This window comes from Tinamus guttatus, unplaced genomic scaffold, assembly GCF_059628265.1.
Source record: "Tinamus guttatus ecotype Peru unplaced genomic scaffold, ASM5962826v1 Tinamus_guttatus_pri_ptg000297l, whole genome shotgun sequence".
Lineage (NCBI taxonomy): Eukaryota > Metazoa > Chordata > Aves > Tinamiformes > Tinamidae > Tinamus > Tinamus guttatus.
The window spans coordinates 4349878-4373804 of record NW_028288831.1 but is presented as its reverse complement, the minus strand read 5'-3'; the positions used below and the strand labels follow the sequence as shown (position 1 = coordinate 4373804).

The 23927-nt window shown below is 56.4% G+C and overlaps 1 protein-coding gene across 1 annotated transcript in view; it reads left to right on the top strand.

Annotated features, from left to right (window-relative positions):
* The window catches only part of RABL6 (RAB, member RAS oncogene family like 6), a 50471-nt gene extending 36147 nt beyond the window's left edge, over positions 1–14324 (top strand). The window contains exons 10-15 of the mRNA XM_088527994.1: positions 1956–2115; positions 7544–7765; positions 8858–9200; positions 11004–11175; positions 12916–12965; positions 13511–14324. Coding sequence (XP_088384120.1) covers positions 1956–2115; positions 7544–7765; positions 8858–9200; positions 11004–11175; positions 12916–12965; positions 13511–13705 — 1142 coding nt within the window. The 3' untranslated portion in view covers positions 13706–14324. The remainder of the gene's footprint in view (positions 1–1955; positions 2116–7543; positions 7766–8857; positions 9201–11003; positions 11176–12915; positions 12966–13510) is intronic.
* Positions 14325–23927: the final 9603 nt, after the last annotated feature.

The following is a 23927-nucleotide window of genomic DNA, read 5'->3' as shown; positions in this document are numbered from 1 at the left end:
AATAAAAGTTGTGAGAGAAGCTGTGTAAGGCACTATCTTTGCAAAATCTGGCAGCTCAAAAGGACTCGTGGGTATTACTGTGGAAAAGCAGTGTTGATGTTAAAGGTTGCCTGTCCAGAGTGGTCATGCAAGTTCAGGACTGCGCTGGCGCTGCGTGGGGATCCCCTCTGGGAAGATGCTCTCCCTCAGAGTTACTCCGAGGAGGAGAGCAGCCCACGCCGGCTTCCTTCCCGCTAGTAAACAACGGAGCAGAGTAGTGCAATGTTTGCTCCAAACCTCTGCTGGAGGGAGCTGCGGGGAGGAGGCAGTTTTGTTGCATTCATTTTTCCTCATCTGGACCTTAATTTGCCTGTCACGTTCACTTTGCTTGCAAAGCTGACTGGAGCTGCAGCACTGGCACTACCTCGAAGTCATTAGCATGACACGGTTTGAATCACCCTTTGGAAATACCTTCTCCTTCACGCTGTCAATCCCTAGAGCTCGCAGTACTCTCCAGACACCCACGGAAAGGAAGGAGGAGGTGCTGTGAAAACACTCTGCAGTGTCAGATGCTGAAATCTCTCAATTTTAGATTTGTACACAATGTTCTGCCTCCTGAGTCTGTTACAAGGTATAACACAATACCCCAATTTCTGTTTGTTTGCACCTCCTCTTACCCAGTGACAAACAAAAAATAAGAGAGGAGAAACTGTTGGAAACCCTGTGTCAACAAAAAGCCTTTGTCTTCTGCAGTCGAGATGGGTCATAGGCAGCAAGAAACCTGCAGGTTGGGTGCAGGGTGCAACAAAACTGCTTTCCAGCTGCTTTTGGAAAAGACAAATTGCCCGCCGCCAGCATTGCAACCCTTCAGTTTTTTTTTAATTTGTCTTAGCTTGTTTGAGATTTATGGCCTGCAACCATGGATCTTGAGGGCTCTTTTTTGGAGGGTGGCAAAAGGTGGCTAGGAAAACCCAATCTGTCATTGTTAGGTTTAAATGCATCATGCAAAAGGTCTGCACCTCTGCTGGAACTGGACTAGGTGTCTGCTAACTGGAAAATAGTTGGAAGTCGCTATTCCAAACTAAAACTGTGTTTTCTGTGAGAACAGAACATGTATTTGATGTCTTGCAATAGTGATTCTCCTGGCTGTGTGTTCATTGCACCAAAGCTACACCCTGACATGGATGATAGTGTTACTCATGGGCAGAAGTTAAGTGCAAGCTGTGCTAGTAGGACAGGATCTAGATCCATACAGAAAACTTGGTCCCTCCTAAAGGAAAAGAGCCTAAGCATGAAGTGCAATCCAGGCAGAAAAAAAAAATGTTGGATGTTACGAATTCTGAAAAGAATGATCTCCTTAAGCTTTATTTTGCCAATTTCATTAATTTTCATCCAGATACCTTGAAGGTAGGTAAAGGTTGCTCTGCAAGTAAGCTGCATTGAAGCAGATCTTTATCTGCAGTCGCTCTCGAGCTCGTAGTTATGCGGGACATTTAAAAGCAAAGCATGAACAGTTCTGCCTTTGACAATTCATTTTGTAAGACTAGAGGACGTGGGTGGGTGAATGGAGAGCCTGCAAAAGGTAAGAAGATACCGTGGGGGCCGCGTGCAGGAGTGCTGCACACAGCCAGTCTCCATGGAAAAGCTATTTGTGGTGGAGCTAGCGGATCCGCTCTAGGATCAATGCTACCATCTTGGCAGAGTTTTCAGACCTGCGTATGAGCTAAGTTCAGCATGGTCTGTTGTAAACCACATTGGCTGTGCGTGTTATCTGAATACCTTCTTCCAAGTCCCTGGAATGATCTGAGTGTCCTGTTGGAACCCTCTCACTGCCCTTGCTGTGCAGCTGATGTGTTTGTGGCGTTGGGGCTGTTCTGTGAGTGATGAAGAGGCCCTGGGCACGATGCCCCTGTAAAAGCCAGCTGGCATCTTGCTTGCGGTGAGCTCTGGGTGTGCAACTGCTGTTCCCTGTGCAGATGCTGCTGCTCCTCCCGCCCAGCCTGAAGCCCCTGCCAAAGTGCAGAGCGTGGAGGACTTCGTTCCCGACGACAGCCTGGACCACAGCTTCCTGGAAGACTCAGCCCCGCAGAGGGACAGAGGGAAAGCCCAGAGCAAACGCCGTGCAGACAGCGAGAGGTGAGGGCAGGAGGAGGGAGAGGCTGCTGCTGGGCCTGCAGTCTGGGGGGGCTTGGGCCTAACTAACCTATAGCGACCGTTGAGCCATGAGCAGTCTTGGGCCTTCTGCATTTCCTGGGGAAGAGGCACAGCACCCCTGAGGAGTCAGAAACAGCACTAAAAGCCATTTATTGCCTTCCCGGATTTACTTACCTGCTCACTTTGAACTGAATGGGTTACTTTGGGTTAAGGAATTTCCCCTCAGGCCAAACATGCTGAAATAGTTCGGTATTTTTCTTCTGGAATGTGGTTCACTTTGCAGGATTACTCTGTTTGACCTAACATTTCTTCCTGCTCCAGAGACGCAAAGCAGGGTTAGGTTCTCCTTGGCACAGCCATTTCTGAGGCATTTGGAAAGGGTTGGTGTTTGATGGGGATCCTTGGGTCATGCATGGCTCGGTGGAATTCTGGAAAGAAGCATGGACATGGTGGTGTTTTTCCTGGCCCTTTTACCCAAAAAACGTTGCACGGCTGGGTGTGGAGCACTGAGCTGCCCAGACAAGAGGCTGTGCAGGCCGACTGCCCTAGAGCAGCCTGTCATTCGAGAGGTCACCTAAGAGCCCTCCACAGGCTCTGCATCCATCTGCAGGATGTCCCTGCCTGCTGCCTCTTGTCCTCCCCACCACATTAACCAGGAGGGTAATTAAACACCACTGTGGCCTGTCTGTGGGTGCTGTGACTCCTGCATCGTTGGATGAGTTTGTCATGACTTGGTATACTCAAGTTCAGCCTCAACAGTTTGAAGTCAATGCTGTGAGCGTGGCTTCATGCCTGCCTGGTGCAGGTCAGTGTGAATCATCATTCCTCGTGACAGTAGGACACAGGGATTTATTTATGTTATTTTTTTTAAGGCAGTATCTGCTAGAATGGTGCTGACCTACAGAGTGCCTTACTCCTGGCTGTGGCCAGGTTGTGCTCCCTTTTTGTGTTTAACTGAGAAACATCAGGAGAGCCAAGGCTGGCCTTGCTAGGGTTTGCTACAGGACAGGATTCTGGAATGGCCCTCGAGGGGCCTAGAGGGGTGATCCTACCCCTCTACTCAGCCCTGGTGAGGCCACATCTGGAATATTGTGTGCAGTTCTGGGCCCCGCAGTACAAGAGGGATGTGGAGCTGCTGGAGAGAGTCCAGCGCAGGGCTACAAGAATGATCAGGGGCCTGGAACATCTGCCCTATGAGGAGAGGCTGAGGGAGCTGGGTCTGTTCAGCCTGGAGAAGAGAAGCCTGAAAGGGGATCTGAGCAGTGTCCATAGGTACCTCAAGGGAGGCAGTGAGGAGGATGGGCCTGGCCTCTTTTCACTGGTGGCCACCAACAGAACTAGAGGAAACAGCCGGAAACTGAAGTTCCGCAGGAACTTAAGGAAAAATTTCTTAACAGTGAGGGTGAGAGAGCCCTGGAACAGGCTGCCCAGAGAGGTTGTGGAGTCTCCTTCTCTGGAGATCTTCCAAACCCGCTTGGACGCAGTCCTGTGCCACGTGCTCTAGGTGACCCTGCATGTGCAGGGGGGTTGGACTAGATGATCTCCAGAGGTCCCTTCCAACCTTAACCATCCCATGATTCTGTGAATTCTTGCTGGGCGTGGGAGGCTGGATCTTTCCAGCTTCTCCTCCCCAGAACATCAGTACTTGGAAGCAAATAGCAAATAGGTGTTAAGCATCTCAAACAGGGGCACAAAAGCCCTGCTCCTTGTAGAGCTGTCGCTTTCTTGGCTGCTGAGGTGGCCCCTTCTCTGCTCTGCCTCCAGTCTTGGACAGGTGCCGTCCAATGCCTGTGAGTGGGGGGAAAGAGAAAGACCTTTGGGCTTTCACTGGATTCAGAAAGAACATATTCACTGCTGCATTTTCTGAAGGCTGCTAGAACACCAGTTTCCCTGGGAGAAGACCTTGCAATACACTCCTACAAATTCAGATACTTGCTATTTCTCTACATTTTTGCATCTACATTGTGTTCTGGCTTCTTACACAGCTCATAGAATTTTCTAATTTCTAGTAATTTTGCATTCTGCTTCTTGCTTAAAAAGTGCCTAGCTCAGTACACCAGACTGCTGGAATTCAGAGATGTGATGTGTGGTTCTGCCCATCACCTCGACTAACTGATTCCCTCTGGGACTCCAATTAGAAGAAATTGAAGAGTTCACTAGGCATCATCCTTGATAATCAATCCCTACTACAGCAAGTAGATTGTTGCAGTTGCAGCAAAATCTACTGCAAGGGTTTATCTTTGGCCTAAATAAAACAAAAGTTCTCCTGTAAAATCACTCAAACCTCCTGGAAATGTTTGGGTTTAAAAAAATATTGAAAGCTGTTGAGTGAGTAACAAGGTGTAACAGGGAAGCGGGCTCTGTGTTGAAAATGTAGAGAAGTCCCTTCTCTTGCCCAGGTGAAAGGAAAGGTCTGTAAGCAAGAGCCCTGGAATGAGCCCGTACGGGAGTGCGTTAGTGCACTGTGCACTTCTCATTTGGGACAGGGCTGGTTATGCTTCTGTCCTGGGCTTTACAGCGTGCTTGAGTCCATTTTGTAAGGACTTGTTTGCTTTCCTTTTTCAAGCTTCAGGAGGAGGCTGCCAATATATCTGATGTTTCTTGTGTGTTTTAACTGCCTGGGGAATTCCTTGATTTTATTTTGTTTTCAGCGGTGCCTTGTGAGCTTCTCTCTCCCCATTCTCTGCTCTGAAAGATGTCGGAGAGCAGAGAGATGACTTGGAGTAACAATATTAGAAAAAAAAAACTGAAGTGTGGTAGCAGGGACGAGCGGAGAGGAGTGTGTCCCTGCGGAACAGGGCCCTGCTTCCCGAGGATCAGGCAGCTGCCGAGGCTCTGAGCTCCTCCCGACGCACTCGCCAGCCCCCGGCATGGGGCTGTGGAGATGGATGCAGTCCTGGGTTTTGTTTAACGCCGCGCTGCGGCTCCCAGCTCGCAATGAGGAGCACTCCCCAAATCAGCCTCCTCGCCAGCTCGTTAGGAAGTCAGCTCCGTTTCCTAATTAGTTGTCACAGAGCTTACCTTGCTGCTGTCACTGAGCAGTGCGTGTGGGGCTGCAGCACCGGGGCTGGTCGGCTCCCCTGTTCTCTCCTGCTGACTCCAGCTGGCTCATGGAGAGGTTGTAGGTCTCTGTTTGGAAGTGAGTTTATGCAAAACCTCTTAGTTTCTGCACATCAGTGTGCCTGGATCAGATTCCAATGTCCCTGAGTCTGAAGGGCTTTGAACTGCTTCTTTGCTGTTATGGCATCTTTTATTTACCCGGCGCTACGCGGCCGTGCTGGAGCGCGGGAAGCTGTGGGCATGGCGAGACCCCCAGCTCCCAGCATACAGTCCTGTGGGCTCAAACAGGCTCCCTCAGCTATCTGCTCTATTGCATTTAGGGGTTCTCCTTTCTCCAGCCCCCCGTTTGCTGTGGCAGGAGGATGCTGCGGGATCCTGCTGCTCCCGTTGCAGCAGCAGCAGCAGCTTGGTGTGTGCCACGCAGGGCTCGCTCTGAGGAAGCCCAAGCTGCTCTTTGGCCAGCAGCCCACACACAGACCCCAGCGAGCCCAGGCCTTTCGGTGGGTACCTGCGCCCGAAAACCCGTTGTTGGCTCAACGCTAGCGCAGGCTTGGCAGCGTGGCAGGGGCTGGAGAGCGTGCTGCAATGTGCTTGGTTGTGCCTACTCTGAATTCCTTCCAGCTGGAGTCTCCGGACCACAAGCTGATACTAATTTTGCATTGTCAGACCTCGTTTATACTGCAGCAGTGATTTTCCTGACGTACATTCACTTCGTTGCCTTGCTCTTAAGCTGTTGCTCAGTGATTTGTGTGGAAGCTGTAGAAGGAGGTAGCGGGTCGCAGCGAAGGGAGGTGACCCACTTTGTGTGTGTGCATGTGCACATGGGTGTGCTTTCTGCTCAGACCCGCAGTGTTTTAACGACTGCAAGTCCAGTCTGTGTGTGGTAGAAGGGCAGCAGCAAAAGCAGGAGTCTCTGAGGAGCCCCTGCGTGCTGAGCAGAGCGATGGCAGGTGTAAAGAAATGCAGCGTTACTAGTTCGGAACGGTGCACTGCTGTTTTTAGGATGTGCCTCCATTTTCTTCCCAGTGCGTTTGCAGAGGAATCCCCATCAGTTCCTCCCACACCTTGGTAATTCCCGCTGGGGATTCCTGCAGCCAGCGTGGCCCTTGGAGGCCGTTTGGGGCCCCCATCTTCTTCTTCGTGTGGGAGAAGCTGGGAGCCCCCGTTGTGGCTCTGAGCAGGACAGTGGCGATGCTGAGGAAGGGACCCCGGCAGCCCCTGCCGAGCTGGGGGCTCTGTCCCTCTCCAAGCACAGGGAAATTTCAGGACGCTGCATGGAAAGAGGAGGAAGGAGCAGGTGTTAGACCTGAGCAGGCATTGACTGTAATCCTGCTAAATGTGCTGTCCCTTTGGGGATGAGCACAGCGCCCCGCACATGGCACAGATGTGTAAGTTCTTTAAAACTAACTGGTAAACAGTGACCAGACACAGGAAAAGCCAGAGTGAGTAGGAGAATTTTGCTGGACTGTGTTAAAGCTTTTCCTGTGTCATGGGCACAGTGTCGAGTCATTCAAAGGACAGTAAATATTTTTCATGGTAGCTTCTCAGGAAGCAACTGAGCATCTGTAAGAAAGAGCCCAGCAGCAGATAAAGCGAGCAGAAATGAGGAGAGGTAATGCAGAGGCTCTGAGAGCACGAAAATATCCCCGTTCCTCAAGTGAACAAGTCCTTGGGGAAGTATTAAACCTGCCTGTCCTGGGGAAGAGCAGGCGGGAACCCTCAGCTGGGAAGCTCCCTGTCAGGCACCTCCGGAAGCCTAACTGTGATATCCAGGGAGGCTGAAAGGCTCTAACTCTGAAAGTGTGACCTTAAGTTAATTGAATTTGGGGACTGGAAAAGCATGGTTGTGTTGTCTGAATAGCTGCCATCTTCAGAGAGTGCCCCCGAAATAGAAATAATTCTAAGAAGTAGAATTCGTGTAGCAGTAACAGTAGGTGATCGGGTTTAATTATAGGTTGCAGGGAGCAAGTCAGGCAGTTCCTAATGTTTAATTGACTCATCTTGCACGTCGGAGCAGAGAAGCCCTTGCCAAAGCAACAGGCTGCTCTTCAGCACCAAGACCTGCCTTTTCCAGCCGCTTATCCTGGTCTTGAGTGGTGGCAGCCACTGCGGGACGTCCTTCTGGTCCCCGTCTTGGTGCTGGGCTTGTGGCAGCCCCATCCTCTGCGGGAGCAGGTCCTGGCGCTGGGCTGGGCAGTGCAGAGGGGAGGCTGGTGGTGGAGTCACCCCTGGGTCAGGGAAGTCACCCCTCAATTACCCCTAAAAGCTTGGCCAGGGCCACTCTGCTTGCGGGGGAAGAGGAGTTTGTCCCGGCGCGTCCCACGGTGGCTCATGTGTTCTCCCTTGGCAGTGATGGAGAGGCACCGGGAGGGAACCCCATGGTGGCGGGTTTCCAGGACGACCTGGATCTGGATGACAAAATGCCCAGCAGGCCCATGCCGACAGCAGAGCGCGTGCCCAGCAAGAACATCACCCTGTCCAGTGAGGAGGAAGAGGAGGAGGAAGCCGTGAAGGACTCCAAGGTCGGCCTCCTGCCTGAGGAGGACATTGATGCTCAACATGAAAAAAAAAGGTACAAAGCACAGCTTGAAGGATGCAATTGTGTTAGCAGCCTAGGGCCTCTTTTCAGCCCTGCCGATGGCTTCTTGTGTGGCCTCTAGGAGATGCTAGGGTCTCTCTGAGCCTCTTCCTTCAGCTGAGAGCTGGGGACCTGTTTCCCTTGGGGGTGACGGGTTTCCGTAGTGCTTTCAGGAGGCGGTTGGTGGTACTAGGGGTTCTTGGTACAGCTGCACCCTCTCTAAAGGCCATGTCAGTGGTTATGAGCAGAGTAAAGTCCTTCGGCGGTCCCGGGCGCATTCCTGATGGAATGTCCTGACCTTTTTCTCGAGTTGGAACAAGAGGCTGTAACCAAGCTCCTGCACGTCTGTTCCTAGCAGTGTGGGGAACACAGAGGAGTTGGGTCTGGTGGTGAGGGGAATGGAGGTCATTCACCACATCCTGTGCTAGAGAACGATGAACTGAATCACGTTTTTCATGTACCCTGTGGTCCTGTGGGGTGGACTTGGCCAGCTGATGCAGGCACCTCTGCACCAGCATCCTCGGGGACAGGAGAGCTGTCTGTCAGCATTTGATTTATTGCGAGACGCACTTTGATCCTCTGAACAGGGTTGTTTTGGCCAGCCTCCCTGCTTCCTGCATGTGCTGCTTCTCCTTTTGAGAAAGCCCGTGGTTTTGCTTTGCTCGTGCAGCACGGGAGAGAAATGGGAGTTAAATGTGGATTACCAAAAAAAGTGCTTGTTCCTCCTTTAAACATCCTTCTAATGCTGGCTAGACATGCTAGACTGTTGTGATAAGAGGGCCTGCCTGATGCAGAGACAGGGACGGACATTAGGAAAGGATTAGCTTATCAAATATGGTTGTAGTAGCCCTGCAGGAGCTGGGAAGGGCTCCTCACTTAAGCTCTCGTGTCTTGTCTCCAGTTATGCAGTCTCTCAGTTATGCAGCTGGAGTTTACTCTCATGGCCTCTGTAGTGGCACTGAGTTCAAGGCTTCTTATCCCACCCTGTCCTTAGAGCTTGCCTGAGAGCAAGAGGCCGGGAGCACGTTTGGGGCTTGGAGACTGCTGCTGTGGACTGGCTCTGATAACTTGTTTCTCTCTTTTAAGGTCTTCCAGAAATTCTTTGAAACCACAGAGCGAAGCGATTTCCACCAAAGCAACTGACCCGAAGCCTCCGGATAATTTACCTCCGCGTTCTGGGTCTGAAAGAAACAGCAAGTTGAGCTCCAGGCCACCACCGGCTGCTGCCGCCACCCCAGCAGCAGCCCAGGCCTCCAAGACCACTGCCCAGAGCAAAGGACATGCTCCCAAGCAGAAAGTGGTCAAAGAGGAGAAGCCTGAAGAGTCTGACAGCGACCAGGAGGGACCAATAGCCACTCAGATGCTCTCATTTGTTATGGATGACCCAGACTTCGAAAGTGAGGAGTCTGACAGCCAGAGAAAGAAAATGGTAAATAACGTGCATGAATCACTGTGTGCCCCTGCAAAGCTGAGCTGGAGTGTGGAGGCATCTCTCTGAGCAGGGCTTTCATCTGCTCGCTGGGTCTCCCCGCAGCAGTGGCAGCAAGTCTGGTGCTAAGCAACCTGCAGGGCTGGGGTTGAGCACAAGCTTGCTAATGCTGTGCTTGTTGAAGTCCCACAGCAATGAGGGTGGTGGTGATGGGTTTTGTGTGCTGTTATCCTCAGTAACTCCAGAAATTGGTCAGTCCAGCAGTGTGGAAAGTATGAAATTCAAAACTGAGCAGTTTTCATTCCAAGTTTAATATGTGGAAATGCATGCACGCCAGAGAGAGACACATGGGCTCCCAACAGTCAGCAATTAAAGGCCATAACTGAATTTACTTGGCAAAGCTCATTACTGAGTTAGCAGAACCTGCTGGAGAAGAGCTTTCCAGCAGTCAGGCTGGCTGTGACGTCTCCGTGATGTCCCGCACATGGGAGCTGCTCAGTGCAGCCGCAGGCGTCTGCGCAAACACAAGGAGCAGCTGGAGTTTCCCCTGGACCTGTCACGGGTTAACGATGGAGGAAGTGTAGGGGTCTTCTTCGGGCTCAGAAGAACTTGCTGCTGAGGCTCTAGTGATTCCTGATTTCAGGAATCTGCGCTCACAGACAGTGGAGCAGTCTGTAAAAACAGCTAACACTGATTTGAGTCTGGCCCTTGCCGCGCAAAGCTGCTCCCGGTGTCCAAATTAGCTGTCGTTTGGGAGTGTTTTATGTGTTTGCATCATTATAGCATCTTCCAGAAAGGACACTTGTCCCAGTTTCCCTGACCTTGGCTATGTGTCATCGTGTTGTTTATTAAGTAATTTTCCATTTGTTCCTTTTCAGTACTCACTTTTCCTAGTACCTTGATATAAAAGCAAAAATGTTTTGAGCAAGCTTACTTCTCCTAGAATGTGAATTATGAGAAATAGGATTTGTTATGGAGCTCACCCTTGCAATGGTGCCATGGAGATGCTCCTCAGCTTGTAAATGGTACAGAGATTACTGGTCAGGCTAAGCAGCATTCGCCAGTCATGACAGGCAGGTCTGCAGCAGAGCGAGGCCCTGTTTTGTCATTGCAGAGAACATGATAAAAAGGAGAGCGTGACAAATCTTGAAGAGGATCACTTGACATGCATCAGAGATCATTAACCTTCCTTGCCATTCCCGTTGTGCAGTGAGAGAGAGGATTTTTAGGTGACATCCAGCCTCTGCAGCATCCTGTTTTTAGCTTGCGTGTAAAGGGGAAAAAAATCATCCAAAGGGAGCTCCCTTTTGAGCTGCCAGAGGGATTTATTCTGCAAACCCAGGCTGCTTACTTGGCCCTGCTCGTGCTCCCCCTGGCACGCTGGGCCCCTCAGAGCTGCCCAGCCCAGGGCTTGGTGAAGCAGGCCTGGAGATTTCAGCCCAGCTGATCTGATTTTCCCCACAACAGAGGTGTCTTCAGGGCCGTTAAAGGCCAGTGCTGTTGAGCTAATGCATTTGAAAGTCTTGTTTAAACCCCTTGCATGGGGTTTCGATTTTGCTAGCACACGTGTGAGGTACCGGAGCGCGCTTCCCGGTACTGGTGCTACCCAGGCATTTTACTGTAGCAGAAAATAGAGCTTACAGGATCAAGTACATTGATATCCAGGGACCAGCAGCTGAGATCAGCAGCTACCGTTTCCTTCCTTCCTTCCCACTCTCTCACGTCTGGAATCTTTGTATAAAAAACACTTAGAGATTTTGGTTGCAGGATTTGTCTGTAATGCCTGCCTTCTGCTGCCTCTAGGATGAATTCCCCATCCGGGAGGATCTCTCCGAAATATCTGATGATGATACCTCATTGGCAAAGCCGCCCCAGCCCGTGAAATCAACAGTCCCCTCCTTCAAACTGAAAAATGACTCAGATCTGTTCGGCTTGGGCTTGGAAGAAACTGGTCCCAAGGAAAGCAGTGAGGAAGGTAAGGATCACACCTTGTTTCTCTTCTCGCTCATCTTGTTTGTCAGGGCTCTCATTTCTCATTTTTGAGATAGTTTCACGATGTAAGCAAATCAATTCGCACCAAATAAAATACCCTGTGACGTATGCATAGACTTATGTGACTGTTAATTGGTTTAACACAACCTAAGTAACTTTCTTTTAGCTTTTCATGGGAGAACAGAGTTTGGCTCATCCATGGCATCAGCTATATATCATTTCTGTCCCAGCTGGAAGCAGGCGCACATCTTTCTGGCAGACTTCCTGCTTATAGCTCTGCATGCCTGGAGTTGGTGTTCAGCGCTGCAGTATCCACCCCCTCAAGAACTTGGATCAATTTAAGCAAGATGCTCTGACATTCCCTGCCAGTTTACCCTTCTATTTTGAGCAAAGATGGAGGGAGATCTGATCATAACCTAAGTGTTCCTCAGGGTTTTTTTTTTTTTTCTTTTTTTCCTTGCATCCCCTGAGGGAACAGATCTTCCTTCTGCAAATAACTTCTGCTGTTTTGACATCTCTACAAAGCTCCTTCCTATAGATCTGCCCTTGATGTCACCCAGAAAGGTGGGAAATAAAAGACTTGAGGGGAGGAAGAGCTGTAAGCAGCACAGGAAGGATTTCTCTTTGAATCCCTGTTCCACGGCTCTATGTTGGGTGTCAGGGACTGCGATGGCTTCATCAGCTTGTGGCTTTGAGGTGCTGAGCAGCACAGCTTGGAGCAGCTGGCTAGACATGACTCTGCAGAAATGCCAATAAATAATTAAACTTCAGTATAGCATCTCTAATAATATAGTGTGGGTTCCTCCTGTCTCCTCTTTCTGGGGTGAATATTGAAATATACTCTGCTAGTCAGTCAGTTGGGGCTTGACCAGCAGTTAGATTTGTCCATGGTGACTTCTATTTACTGATCAGCTGAGGAAAAGAATATATAAATAAGATACTGGCAATCAGGTACCGCATGCAGTGTCATTATAAAACCTCCCTTGTAACAGGCAAATACTATGCAAACATTTTCTGTGCAGAGGCACAGAAGCTCAGCAGGCAGATCAGCTGCAGAACCAGCAGCCACAGTAACGGGACAAGTGGCAGTGACTGACTGAGGCTCTTCCAGCACAGTGGAACTGGCCCTTGCTAAACAGGGCTGCAACACCGGGCTTTGGCCTTGGGACGATGCAGGTGTCACGGCCACTCGGAGCAGCAGCGAGGGCTGCGCTGCTGGGATGTCCCCGTCGGGGACAGCAGGTCCTTGGTGGTCCTTTCCAGCACTGGCCAGACCAGCCGTAGCGCAGAACAGGCCTGTTCTTGCCTATGGCCTAAGCAGTACTTCCATGTGTCTTTGAATACTGAGTGGTCAGAAGCAAGTTATTCCCAGGAACAATCTTCAGTTCTGGAGATGAGCCTGGTCCCCAGCCTGGCCTTTGGGCCAGGTCCTAGGGCAGGGTCTCTGTTTGTTTTTAGTGATGCATTGAGGCCAGCTCAGTACCCGTGTCCATGCAAGCGGCACGTATGACCACAGGATAGACATGTGCCTGGTGTAATCAGGATCTGCCTGCTGAGGCCTGTGTTGGTTTCCAAGGAGCATAACGGGGCCTGAGGAGTCAGACCTGCCTTTAGACATGGCTCCAGGACAGGGCATTTTCTCGGAAGTGGGATTACTGAGGTAGAAATTCATCTCTCATGGTTTAATTTCATTAAAGAGAACATTGTTTTCTTGTTTGAACAGATAAACAACCCTCTAAGGAGAAAAAGAAGAAGAAAAAGAAAAGCAAAGAGGTACTGTTCCATTCCTGAGCCGGAGCTAGGGGCGGCCTCCCGCAGCATGCGCTGAGTGCCTGCGCTCCACAGCCCTACAGCCCTGCTGGCCACGTCAGGGCTTAAGAGCAGATTCTGAGAGCAGTCACATTTTGAAAAGGCAGCGTGTGAGTGTGTAAAACACGTTATCAAACAGAGCAATGCCTCTCCCTTGGGTTGAGCGTGTTGATGAGCACCGTGGCTTTCTCTAAGCAGAGGGTGTCCCAGGCAGCGCTAGGCGCAGAGGTGGCAGGGGAGTCTGCAGGAGGCTTTTTCGTTGACATTTCTTATCCAGTGCAGTCACAGCCAGCACTACCTGACAGACCACGCTAGCTATGAAGCAGATGGCGTTTCCTCTCTTCTGTCCAAACGAGCAGAAGGGTCTTCTGGAACTAACTCCCAGCCACTCCACAGTGGACTCTGCTCCCTGAGTCAGGTTCCTGTCAGAGCCAAGTTTCAGGGTGATAAGTGCTGGGTTACTGGCATGCTCAGAACGTTTATCAATAAAGTGTTTTCTCATTTTGCAGGAAGAGGAGAAGTCTATAAAAAAGAAGAGCAAACACAAAAAGAGTAAAGAGAAGGAAGAGGGCAAAGATGAGAAAAAGAAAAAGAAGAAGAAGAGCAAGGAGAAAAATGAGATAGATGAACTGGAGGCTTTTCTTGGAGGAGGAGGGGCCAGCATGAGTAAACCACGAGGAGGTGGGGACTATGAGGAGCTGTAGAGCAGCCGTGTGTCAGCGCAGCGGACTCTTCTTGGTGGCTGTCTCCATCTCTTCCTGTGAGTCACACCAGGACAGGTGCAGATGTGTAAAGCTTTGGCCGTTTGCCCTATAGCCCCTCAGAGCAGAGCTGGCAGAACAAAAGCTTTACATCTGCGTTGCTGTTCTGGTGCATCTGTTACACAAAATGCAGCCGTGATGGACTTGAGTAAAGGGAAGGGTCAGGGTATGACTCCTGGGCCTGCTCCCAGGCTGTCATTCCGTCTCCTTCCAGAGATGCCCAGCTGGGTAGCTGGCAGAGTGTGGGAGGTGAAGGGGACCGGCTTCCTGCTCCAGCCCTCCTGTTCCTCTGCCGCACACCCAAAATTCCTGTCTTGTTAGAGGAGTGCAACAAAACATGCTGCATGAACGCCTCATGCTCACTCGTCTCAAGTCTTTAACTTTTTATCCTTCCTATTTTTTTAATGAGAAAGGTGGTATTGGCCATTGCTCCACCTGGCGACTGATGAGCTTTAAATCAAGCAAATAATGCTACGTACAGCTCTTTAAGACAGCGAGCAAGGGCCAGAATGAGAGAGAGTGTGTGTGATTTTGGAGTCCTTCTGAAAGGGACCTTTCTTCACAGCAATTTAAATAGCACTCACTGGTGCTGCTGTTGGAATTCATGATGCCCCATTGATTTCCGTGGCCCTGGTGTCTCGGACACTACACGTAAGCTGCTATGCAGTTTGGGAAAACAATGCAAAGTGCAAAGCTAACTTGAAAAAGAGAGAAAAAATCAGTGCTTTTCTGCATTTCCCACCCTTGAATTTGCATACACTAGAATCCCATCCCTTCGGTACCTCTCAGGGAGATGACTATCATGGAAATGGAGATATCCGGAACTTCAGAACTGTCTACAGAAACGTGTCAGCATGGCAAGGCGGTTGCTTCTCAGGCATTTCACAGCCGTGCTGTAAAAACAACAGCTGCCTCTCTGCACTGAGTGGGCAAACCACTGTGGGGCTAGGACAGCCTCCCTCCTGGTGCAGGTACCATCGACGCTGCGGGCCGAGGTTGCTGGACCAGGCGCCCCTGCCTTCCCCGGCTGGGAGCCTCCTGCTGCCGTGGCGGGTTGGGAAGCCCTTGGATTTTCACCCTCTAGTTAGACCCATGGAGCAGGGCCTGCTCGGCAGCGTGGCTGCAGGTGGATGGGCTCTGATGACCTCCACGAGCAGCCCCTGTGTTTTGTGGAGCTTGTTAACTCTCCGTCCCCCTTCTGTTTCGGTGTCCCTTCTGCAGCCCAAACAGTAACGCTCCCTCCTGAAGCAGTGTGTTACATTAACCTCTTGCTTGCAGGTTGGTTTGGGGTTTGATTTTGTTCTCTCTCTCCCCTCCTTTCAATGTAAGTTGTCAACCATGAAATCCAAACCGGAGCTTCCTTTGACATCCCTATAAGGCAAAATATTCTTTGGATCCATCTTTTGCAAAACTGTCTTGAAATTGTCTGAACAGCAGACAACTACTGCGGTTTTCTTTTTCTTTCTTCTTTTTTTAATTTTTTTTTACTTTCTTCCCACTTTGCTCCCTAAGAAATGCACTTGTAGCTGTTTCCTTATACAACGAACTGGGTTTTTGCTGCATGAGCAGTATGTTGTTCAGGTCTGTTTCTTTATGATCTTTTGCCTTCCTCTCTGGTCATTACTTCATTTCGTGGCACCGTAGGTAAATTGCATGGGACTGCTCCAACTTCGCACGCCTGGCGAGGAAAACACTGACTGAGATGCAGCCGGTCGGCAGCCCTGCTTTCCAAACGGGAGGGAGACAGCCAGGCACCAGCTGGCTGCGTTCCTGAAAGCTCTTGTGTTCTGCAAAGGTTTGGGGCCATGTTCCATTTTGCATTGGGAAACCTGGTACGATCCATTCCGACTATAAAGCTCTGTTCCACAACTGCCTCTGTACATGTCCATTGCAAGCGTGTGTCTGCCTGGGCTTGGGAGCTGCATGGCCCTCCAGGACTGCTGCACAAAGGACAGCCCCTGCCTCGTGCCGTTGCATTCTTACGCTTTGTGGAAAGGGCACTACATTAAAAATTGCTCCAAAAAAAGTCAAACTGGGAACCCCTGAGTTCTTTCACAAAGACCGAGGTCTGCCCCGAAGAGCTGTTGTTCCACGTGGCGTCAGGGCTGGAGTCTGCGTTTGTGTTCAGCTCTGCTTGCTTTGGAAGGCAGCTCCCGGGCTAGCAGAAGGCTGCACAGGCACCCAAGCGAATTGATGTTGGCATCGGTTTATATTTTACTCGGGCCAGATTTGACCACCAGTAGGAGCCTTTACACTCCCTGCAGCTCAGTTCATTGTCAGCACAAGGGGCTGAGACAAAAACAAGTAAAGATGAGTCATTCTGTTCCAAAATGTTCCTTTAAAAGACAAAAAGATGTGGGGGGTCCCTTCCCTTATTCTAGAGCCTTGAGAGGGCGTGTGGGGTTGGAGGTTTTTGGCAGCCTAGCCACAAAATCCTGCGTAGTGGGTGAAGCAGGAGCGTGGCAGGAGACGGCCGAGAAAAGGCACCAGGTAACCTTAAACCTCTCCTCCCGTTCTCAGGAAATGCTGAGCAGGTCAGGGCTGCAGAATGAGATGTCACCCCGTGCTGGCAAGCGTGAGTAAGTGGAGTAAGAAATAGATCTTGCTTGAGTTGGTCTTTCCAATGCCCGGCGTTTGGAATAAGGCAGATATAAAAAGGATGTGTACGTGCCTGTCGTCGTGGGGAAGCTTCTGCAGGATCACACTGGTATAAATAATTCCTGTGCGCATCTCTAGAGGTACCAGTGTATTTGCTTTTGGGTGTATCAGTCATCCAAAAAGAGAATCAGGAGCTTACGGATGAGGAACTGCAGTTTCCTGGAGTCAAAGCCAGCCAGAGCCGCGTGTTGGACGAGGTCTCTGCTGGCCGAGTGGAGCAGGAGGTGGAAGAACAGGTCCCCTGCAAGCACCCGCTCTTGGGTGCGGGTCCCTCGGGCTCCCTGGCGCAGAACAGGCGGATCTCGGCATGCCCTGGGCCAGCTGGAAGCCAGGCGGCTCGGGGTGGCTCCTGAGGGGTGTCCTCGGGGCCCTGTGTCTCTCCTCCCACCTGCGGCGCGTTGGCAGCTAGGGGCCCAGGGGTAGCAGCGCCGGGGAGGCCGCGGGCTGCTCTGCGGCGGCACTTGCAGCGCGCTGGGATAAGCAGGAGCCCACGTGCAACAGGAGTGCTGTGCCCAGCGCTGCCTTTGGGAAGCGCCTCCTGCTCTGCCCGTCTCTGGAATAGCCAAGATCCAGCGTGACGGTTGACAGCAACCCGTCACTGCTGGCAGCTCCTGCTTTGTGGCGTGGTGCAGCTGCTGTGACAAGACGTGGGTGACCTTGCGCTCTGAGGAGAGCCTGGCGCCCTGATCTGTGCAGGCTTTGCAGTGCGCCCTGTGCCCACAAACACCCCTGTGGCCTCCCACCCGGAGCTGGTTTTGGTGACACCTTCCAGCCTGCTGCCTCCGAGCTGCCCCTGCCCGCGGGTCCGCGCTGCGCAGAGTCCCCTGCACACAGCACCCGCCTCCCGCCGGCCCGGGCTGGCTCCCCAGGCGCGGGGCCCTCCCTGCTCGCTGGAGCTCCCGTTGGTCCTCGTGTTTCCACGGCTGTGGCAAACTCGCCCCACAGGAGGCTCTCGGCCCTGCCCCAACAGGCCTGTGCCAAGAGGAGCAGGTCCCCCGTGCTCATGGCTTCTTCCACAGCACAGGAACAGACTGGCTGCTCCTCGCAGCTCCTCTCTCCAAAGCCACCGCGTCCCCAAACCCCCTCAGCTTCCAGCGTCCCTGTGGGAAGGCATCCGTCCGTGTTCCACCCTGCGCCTTGGGAGCTGTCTCCTAACTGCCACCCAGATTCATTCCCCGCCAGTTTATGCTTCCTTGATCCTCTGCTGTTTCAATGCTGCCCCGCTCGCCTCAGCTCTGCGTGGCCGGGGCTCGCGGCCCCTCTGCCCGCTCTGCAGGACAGGCTGTGCCCTGCTCGCGCGAGCAGCCCTCCCTGGCACCGCTGCTGCTGCGAGTTCCTCGCTTCTTATAGCTGTGCCAGGGCAGACGAGGTCGTGCCAGGGCTCCTGTTAATGCTTCCCACATAATACGTCTCCTGATGTGTCCTGTGACGGTGGTGGCCTTTTTGCCAGCTCTGTCTTGCTGGTGCCTTGAAGGTAGCCGCAAGGAACACAGTGCTCTACGCTTGGAGGGATGCAGCTTCTCCTTGTTTCTGTTGCTTCCTTGGGGTGGGAAGAGGTTTTTCCTTGGCTTGCTGAGGTCCAGGGATGGGAACTTGCTCCTTGTTCCCCTGTCAGTGGACATGTAAAAAGTCCTGAGGCTGGGGCTGCATCAGGGCACAAATGAGCAGGAGGTGCCTGGTGCTTTTCGAGGCGATGCCACACGGGCTGGGACAGGCAGCGACAGCCTGGGCAGAAGGACAGCTAAAGAACAGCTAAAGAACCCGCTGCCCCAGAGAGCTGAGCTGTCCCCGTCTCACAGGGACCGCAGTGCTTGGCTGTCCCTCCAGGCTGCTCCTGAGCTCGGGAATGAGGGATCCTGGGGAAATCCCGCGGCAGGATGGGCCTGCGGACGGGTGGCTGTAGCCTAGCAACAGCCTCCGTGGCGGCATCACGCGGTTAATCCAGCGGCGGCTCCATCTGCTACTGGAAGACACCAGGACGAGCGGCTGAGCGTTTTTCATGCGTGGGTTTGGCTCCAAAACACCCTCAGCATCATGGGCACGTCGCTGCTCCAAGCCCCAAGATGGCTCCAGGGGAATTTCTGATCCTCATTTTACAAGGGCTTCCCGTGGAGGTTGCGGAGAAGGAGTCACTGAGCCCATGGGTCACGTAGGCTTGGGCGGGTTTGGCCCCTTTGGGAAAGGCCGAGGAGTTCCCTTAACCTGCGGGTGCCGGTGCCGGGCAGGCTGGAGCAGCCTGCGGGAAGCCAGGAGGATTCCCTGGGCTCACGCAGGGGTGTTGCTCGTTGGCGCCTGTGCTGTGCCTGGAGCGCCGCAAGGGCAGCCTCTGCGCGCCACAACCCTCATAACGGAGCCCCGCGGCACCGGCAGGGCCTGAGCTAAGCAGGAGGAGGACGGGGAATCCTTCCCGTGAGGCTTTCCGGGACAGCCGGGAGGCAGCGGGCGGCTCTTGGGTGCCGAGGGTGGCTCACGGCCAGCAGCAGCCCCCGTGAGGGGAGCAGGGCAGGGGCCTGGCGGCCCCGCGGCCCCAGCGGTGCCGGCGTCACCAAGCCAAGGCCGGGGTGGCCCTGCGGGAGGAGGGCAGAGCCCTGCCCGGCGCTGTGGCTTCCCAGAGCTGCTCTGCTGGTCCGCGGCCCCCAGGGAGCTGGAGCATCCTGCCCGCTCGTGGGGACGCCAGGCTGGGAATAACCCACCTGGAGCAGATGGGAATCTGTACCGCAAACGGCCCCGAGCGGGAGGAGCAGAGCAAAGCACCCCGAGCCGGCCTGGCCGCCGGGTTGGGGATGGGAGCGTCCCCAGCACCTGCCGCTGCCGGCTGCGGCCCAGCACGGTCCCCAGCGCCGCTCATCGCCCTAGCGCTGCCGGGCTCCACGCAGGGCCGGCGGGGAGCTCCGCACAGGCAGCGGCGCCAGCAGCGGCTCGGGGGGCTCTCCCTGTACCTGCTCCACCGGGGTCCTAGGCGGTGACGGCACTTGCCTTCTCCTGATGCAGGGATCAGTGTCACCTAACGGGCTCCGTGACCCTCTGTGTGGCCAGAGGAGACGGAAATGCCACCACGGGAGTAGGGACGGGCCCCAAGAGCCACAGCTGCCAGGGTGAATGGGCCAGCGCGGGCAGAGCTGGAAACGGGAGAAATCCCTGTGGACATCCTGGGTGCAGGGAGCGGTGCCAGGCACGAGGGGACGAGAGGGGACGGATCCTGCCTGCCCCGGCTCTTGGGTCTTCCCTGTCGGGGTCCTGCAGACACAGCCCCCGTGCGCTGCCCCTCTCGGAGCGGGTGGCGCCATCCCCAGGGCTCCCTCCGGGCCTGGGCTGGGCTGCGCATGTGGACACGCAGGAGGCGGCCAGAAAAGCGGTGCCCGCCTGGAGGAAGGCTCCGGGCTGGCGCTTTCCTTGCAGGGTCGACCCGTGAGAGCAGAGCCTGGGCCGGGCGCCCCCTCGCCAGGCCCTGCGGCAGCGGCTCCGGTGTCCGCACGTGCCCTGCCAGCAGGACGGGGCCAAGCCAAGGGCCGGGACAAGCCCGGGCCTGCGTTGCCATGGCCGGGCTGGCACCACCGAGGGCAGCGACGCCGGGACGGGTCCCCCCGGGTGCCCTGCGGGGTGAGGCCGCCCCCTCGCTCTGCCCCCACCAAGGCAGCCCATGTGCATGTGGGGTGCTGAGCCCCGGGCCGGAGCCGCCCTCGCACGGCGGGGTCAACGCGAGGAGCACACCGGGGCTCAGCTCGCGGCTGGCGCGCGGGCCGGCAGCAGGCGGCCGAGCAGATGGAACCGCGCGGCAGGGGCTGCGGGAGGAGGAAGCCGAGGGCAGCCGGAGCGGCCGGCCCGGCAGCCAGGCGGCTACTTCCAACTGGGAGGAAAATGAAAGCGCCGAGCACCGCGCTGAGCCCTCGCCCGGCGCCCGGCACTGCCGGGGCCCCTTCGTGCTGGGCCTTCTGCCCAGGCGCGGGGAAGAGCCCGCTCCTCCAAGCACCACTCTGCCACGCAGAGTACTGCCATGCTCAACACACGTACACAGCTCAGCCTTCCTTCTGCAGCCCCACGGGCTCTCTGGGGCATTAGGGGCACGTGGCAGCAGACAGGGAATGTCCAAATGCTCCCACGAGCACAGGTGCATTGGAAGAGACGGGGATGCTGCAGTCTGGCTCCAGCGGGAGAGGCTCCCTGCTCGCAGCGGGTCTGATCTGCACGTGCGGGTGCTGCAGCACCATGGCCCAGTGCGAGGGCCCCACGCACGGGCACAGGTGGCCGGCGCTGCTCCCACCATCACAGCAGGACGGAGGGGAGAGGATCATGGCCCTGGAGGGCTGGAAACTGAGCAAATTCCGAAGGGCATCGGCAGTGCCACGGGCGGGCAGCCTCCTGCTCCACTCCAGCCTCTGCGCGAGGCTGTGCTGGCCACCCTGGACCCCCCCCAGTCTGCCCTGGCCAGTCCCCAGCACTGGGAGCTGCTTATGCCACTGACCATGGCCACTTCCAGGGATAACTCCCTTGGCAGGTCCCGAAGTCTACAGGGAGTTGGAAGGGGAAGCTGGGGGAAAGTGAGGTGGGGATCCTGGCACTGGGGACATCACAGAAAGCATCCGGTGCCCCTCCGTCTCTCGGACCTCTCGGCTTTGCTTTGCAGTCAGGGGTCTGCCCTGCGGCCGCCCGGGCGTTATCACAGCAGGCACCATGGCCTGGGTGTCCCCATGTCCCCAGGGGGGCTCAGGCCACACAGACCCCATCTTCCCGGCAGTTCCTGTATCGGAAAATTCCGCCGCTTCACAGAGCTTCTCCAGGGGGTTCGCTGTTCTGCTATCCCCAGGGGACTTGGCCAGCAGGAGTCACCCGGGGCACAAGCGCAGCCAGGCACCGTCAGACGCGGATGGAGCTCCACAGAACAGGCAGCACCCGCGGGGCACGGGGACGTGTCGCCCGTGAGCTGGGCTGACCTCCCATCGCGTTTCTCTAGAAACGGGCACCGGCGCCGCAAGCGCCCTCGGAGCGAGCGCTGAGAGCGCCCCGAGAGGGGCTGCTCCAAGGACACGGCTCCAGGAAGGTGCGTGGACCGGGGAGGAAGCTGCTGGGGGCAGGGAGAGGAAGAGGGGACAGGAGGGGAACGAGGGGGTTCCCAAACGGCCTCCCCGGGTCTCACCGAGCGGGCGCTGCCGGGCTGGGTGCGCGGATGGTCGGGCAGGGAGGGATGCGGGGACGCAGCGGGGATACGGGGCGGAGGGATGGGGATGGCGATGGGGAGGAGCGGGTCGGGGCCGGCGGGCGAGCGCAGCAGGGGGAGCCGAACCGAGCCGAACCGAGGGGATCCGGGCGAGCGGGGCGGTGCTGGGGGGAGGCTCCCGGTCCGGTCCGGCCCGGCCCCGGCCGCTAACTCCGCCTGCCATATTTATGGGAAAACAAGCGGCGGCGGAGCCGGGCGGCCGTGGCGGAGCGCAGATCCGAGCCGAGCCGGGCGGATCCGGGCCGAGCCGAGCCGAGCCGGGCCGGGAGGATCTGGGCCGAGCCATGGGCGGCGGGGCGGCGGGCCGAGACTAGCGGCGGCGGCAGCGGCGGGGATGCGGCGGGGGAGCCGCCGGGGCGGCGGGCACGGAGCAGGTAAGGGGGGGCCGGGGGCTGTCGCGCCTCCGGGACACCTCGGGCCGGGTCTTCTCCCCGCCCCCACCCCGCGCCGCCACCCCCGGTCCTGGCTCCGTATCCCCCGGGTCGAGTCATCCCTCCGTGTCTCCCTGCCCCGGTGGGAACATCCTGCCGTGTCCCCGGTCCCCGCTGTGTGCGGAGCCATTCCCGGGCCTCCCCCCGCCTTCCTCCCCGTGCCGAGTCATCCCCCCCAGCCCCGCGGGCCGCGTCCCTGCTGGGCCGGGCCGGGCCGGCCCCCCGGGCCACCTCTGTTCGCTGCCGCCGGCCCGGCCCGAGCTCAGCTCCCCGCGCGGCCCAGCGGGCCGGGGCCACTGTGGAGCGGGCGGGGGGCCGAGGCCGCCGCCTGCAGCCCCGGAGCATCCTCGCATCCCCCCCGTATCCGCCCGCATCCGCCGCGCGGCAGGTGCCGGTGCGCGGGGCCCGGCCGGTCTGCACGGGGCCCGCGGCAGGGCCCGGCGGCGGCAGCGCGGGCCGGGGGGCAGTGCGGGGGGTAATGCAGTGCGGGGGGGGACGGGGACGTAATGCAGTGGGGGCGTAATGCAGTGAGGGGGGAGGTAATGCAGTGGGGGGGGCAGTGCAGGACGGGGGTGCTGCGCTGCTCCGTGGGAGGGCCCGGGGCAGCTGGGGCAGCACAGGGTGCACGGGGCAGCACCGGGGCCTGGTGCCCACGGTCCCCATGGAGCTGCCCACAGCAGCCAGCACTGTGCGGAGAGCGCCAGGGGGGCACAGGGCCGCGCGCCGGGGGGGCGGCAGAGCGGGTGCTCCCAGCTCGTGCTCCTGGCACAGGAGCGTGAGCCCGTGGGGCAGCAAGGGGTGGTGAGCGCACGTGCTGGGGGCAGTGGTGCGTGCAGAGCTTTGCGCGCTGGCCGTGCTGGAGAGCCCGTGCGCAGGCAGCGTGAGCTGTCAGCGCGCTCTTGATGCACCCACAGAGCGCACGAGCCAGTGCTCTAGTGCACGTGAGGCTGCTGGGCGCTCCAGGGTGCTCCTGCAGCGCCGTGGGCACCGTGCGCACAGTGTGCATGAGGCAGTGCACTGGCAGTGTGGCCAGTGCAGTGCGAGGGAGCATAGGGTGCTAGCACAGATGCACAGGGTGCTGGCAGGGTGTGCGCAGGGTGCTGCCAGCACCTTCCCTGTGTGTGGGGGCTGTGCATAGGCAGTGAGTTTGCCGTGCAGGATGGCAGGCCGTGCCCTGGCAGCATGGTCAGTGCCGTGTGTGCAGGGGCAGGGTGCATGGCTGTGTGCTGGCAGGGCCGGGCGCCCAGGGCAGTGCCCAGCAGTGCACAAGGGCAGTGCAGTGGCGCAGCACGGGGCACTGCACAGCCGCGCGCTGGCAGCGAGCACACAGCGGTGCCTGGCAGCACGCTCAGCACAGGGCAGAGCGCTCTCAGTGCCCAGGCACATCCTGGCAGCGCCCACGGGCTCTGTGCTCCCAGGGTCCACGTGCAGCGCAGCGCGCTGGGCAGGGCCCCGCTGCAGGCACCGCACACGCTGCACACGGCCAGTGACCCAGTTGCTCAGCCTTCCCTTGGGCCCTCTCCATGCAGCGCAGCCCAGGTCACGCCGTCTCGGCCGTGCGCAACAGCACTCTTACCCTGCTAACCCCAGCGTGGAGCTCCCTGCGCCGTGTCCCTGAGCAGCACCCTGCAGTGGCACCGCAGGCCCCGTGGCAGCGGGTGCTGGCAGAGAGGGCTGTTTCACGGGGCAGGGCTGGGTGCTGGGCAGGCAAAGGGCAGGCGCCAGCCCCAGGCCCAGAGTGGGGACGGAGGCAGCCGGGTGTTGGGTGCCTGGGGGCAGTGCGTTGGCATTGCAGGTCCCATTGGTGCTGGCGTGTTGGAGGGTCATGTCTGGCAGAGATGTCTGTGCGTCGTGGACACCC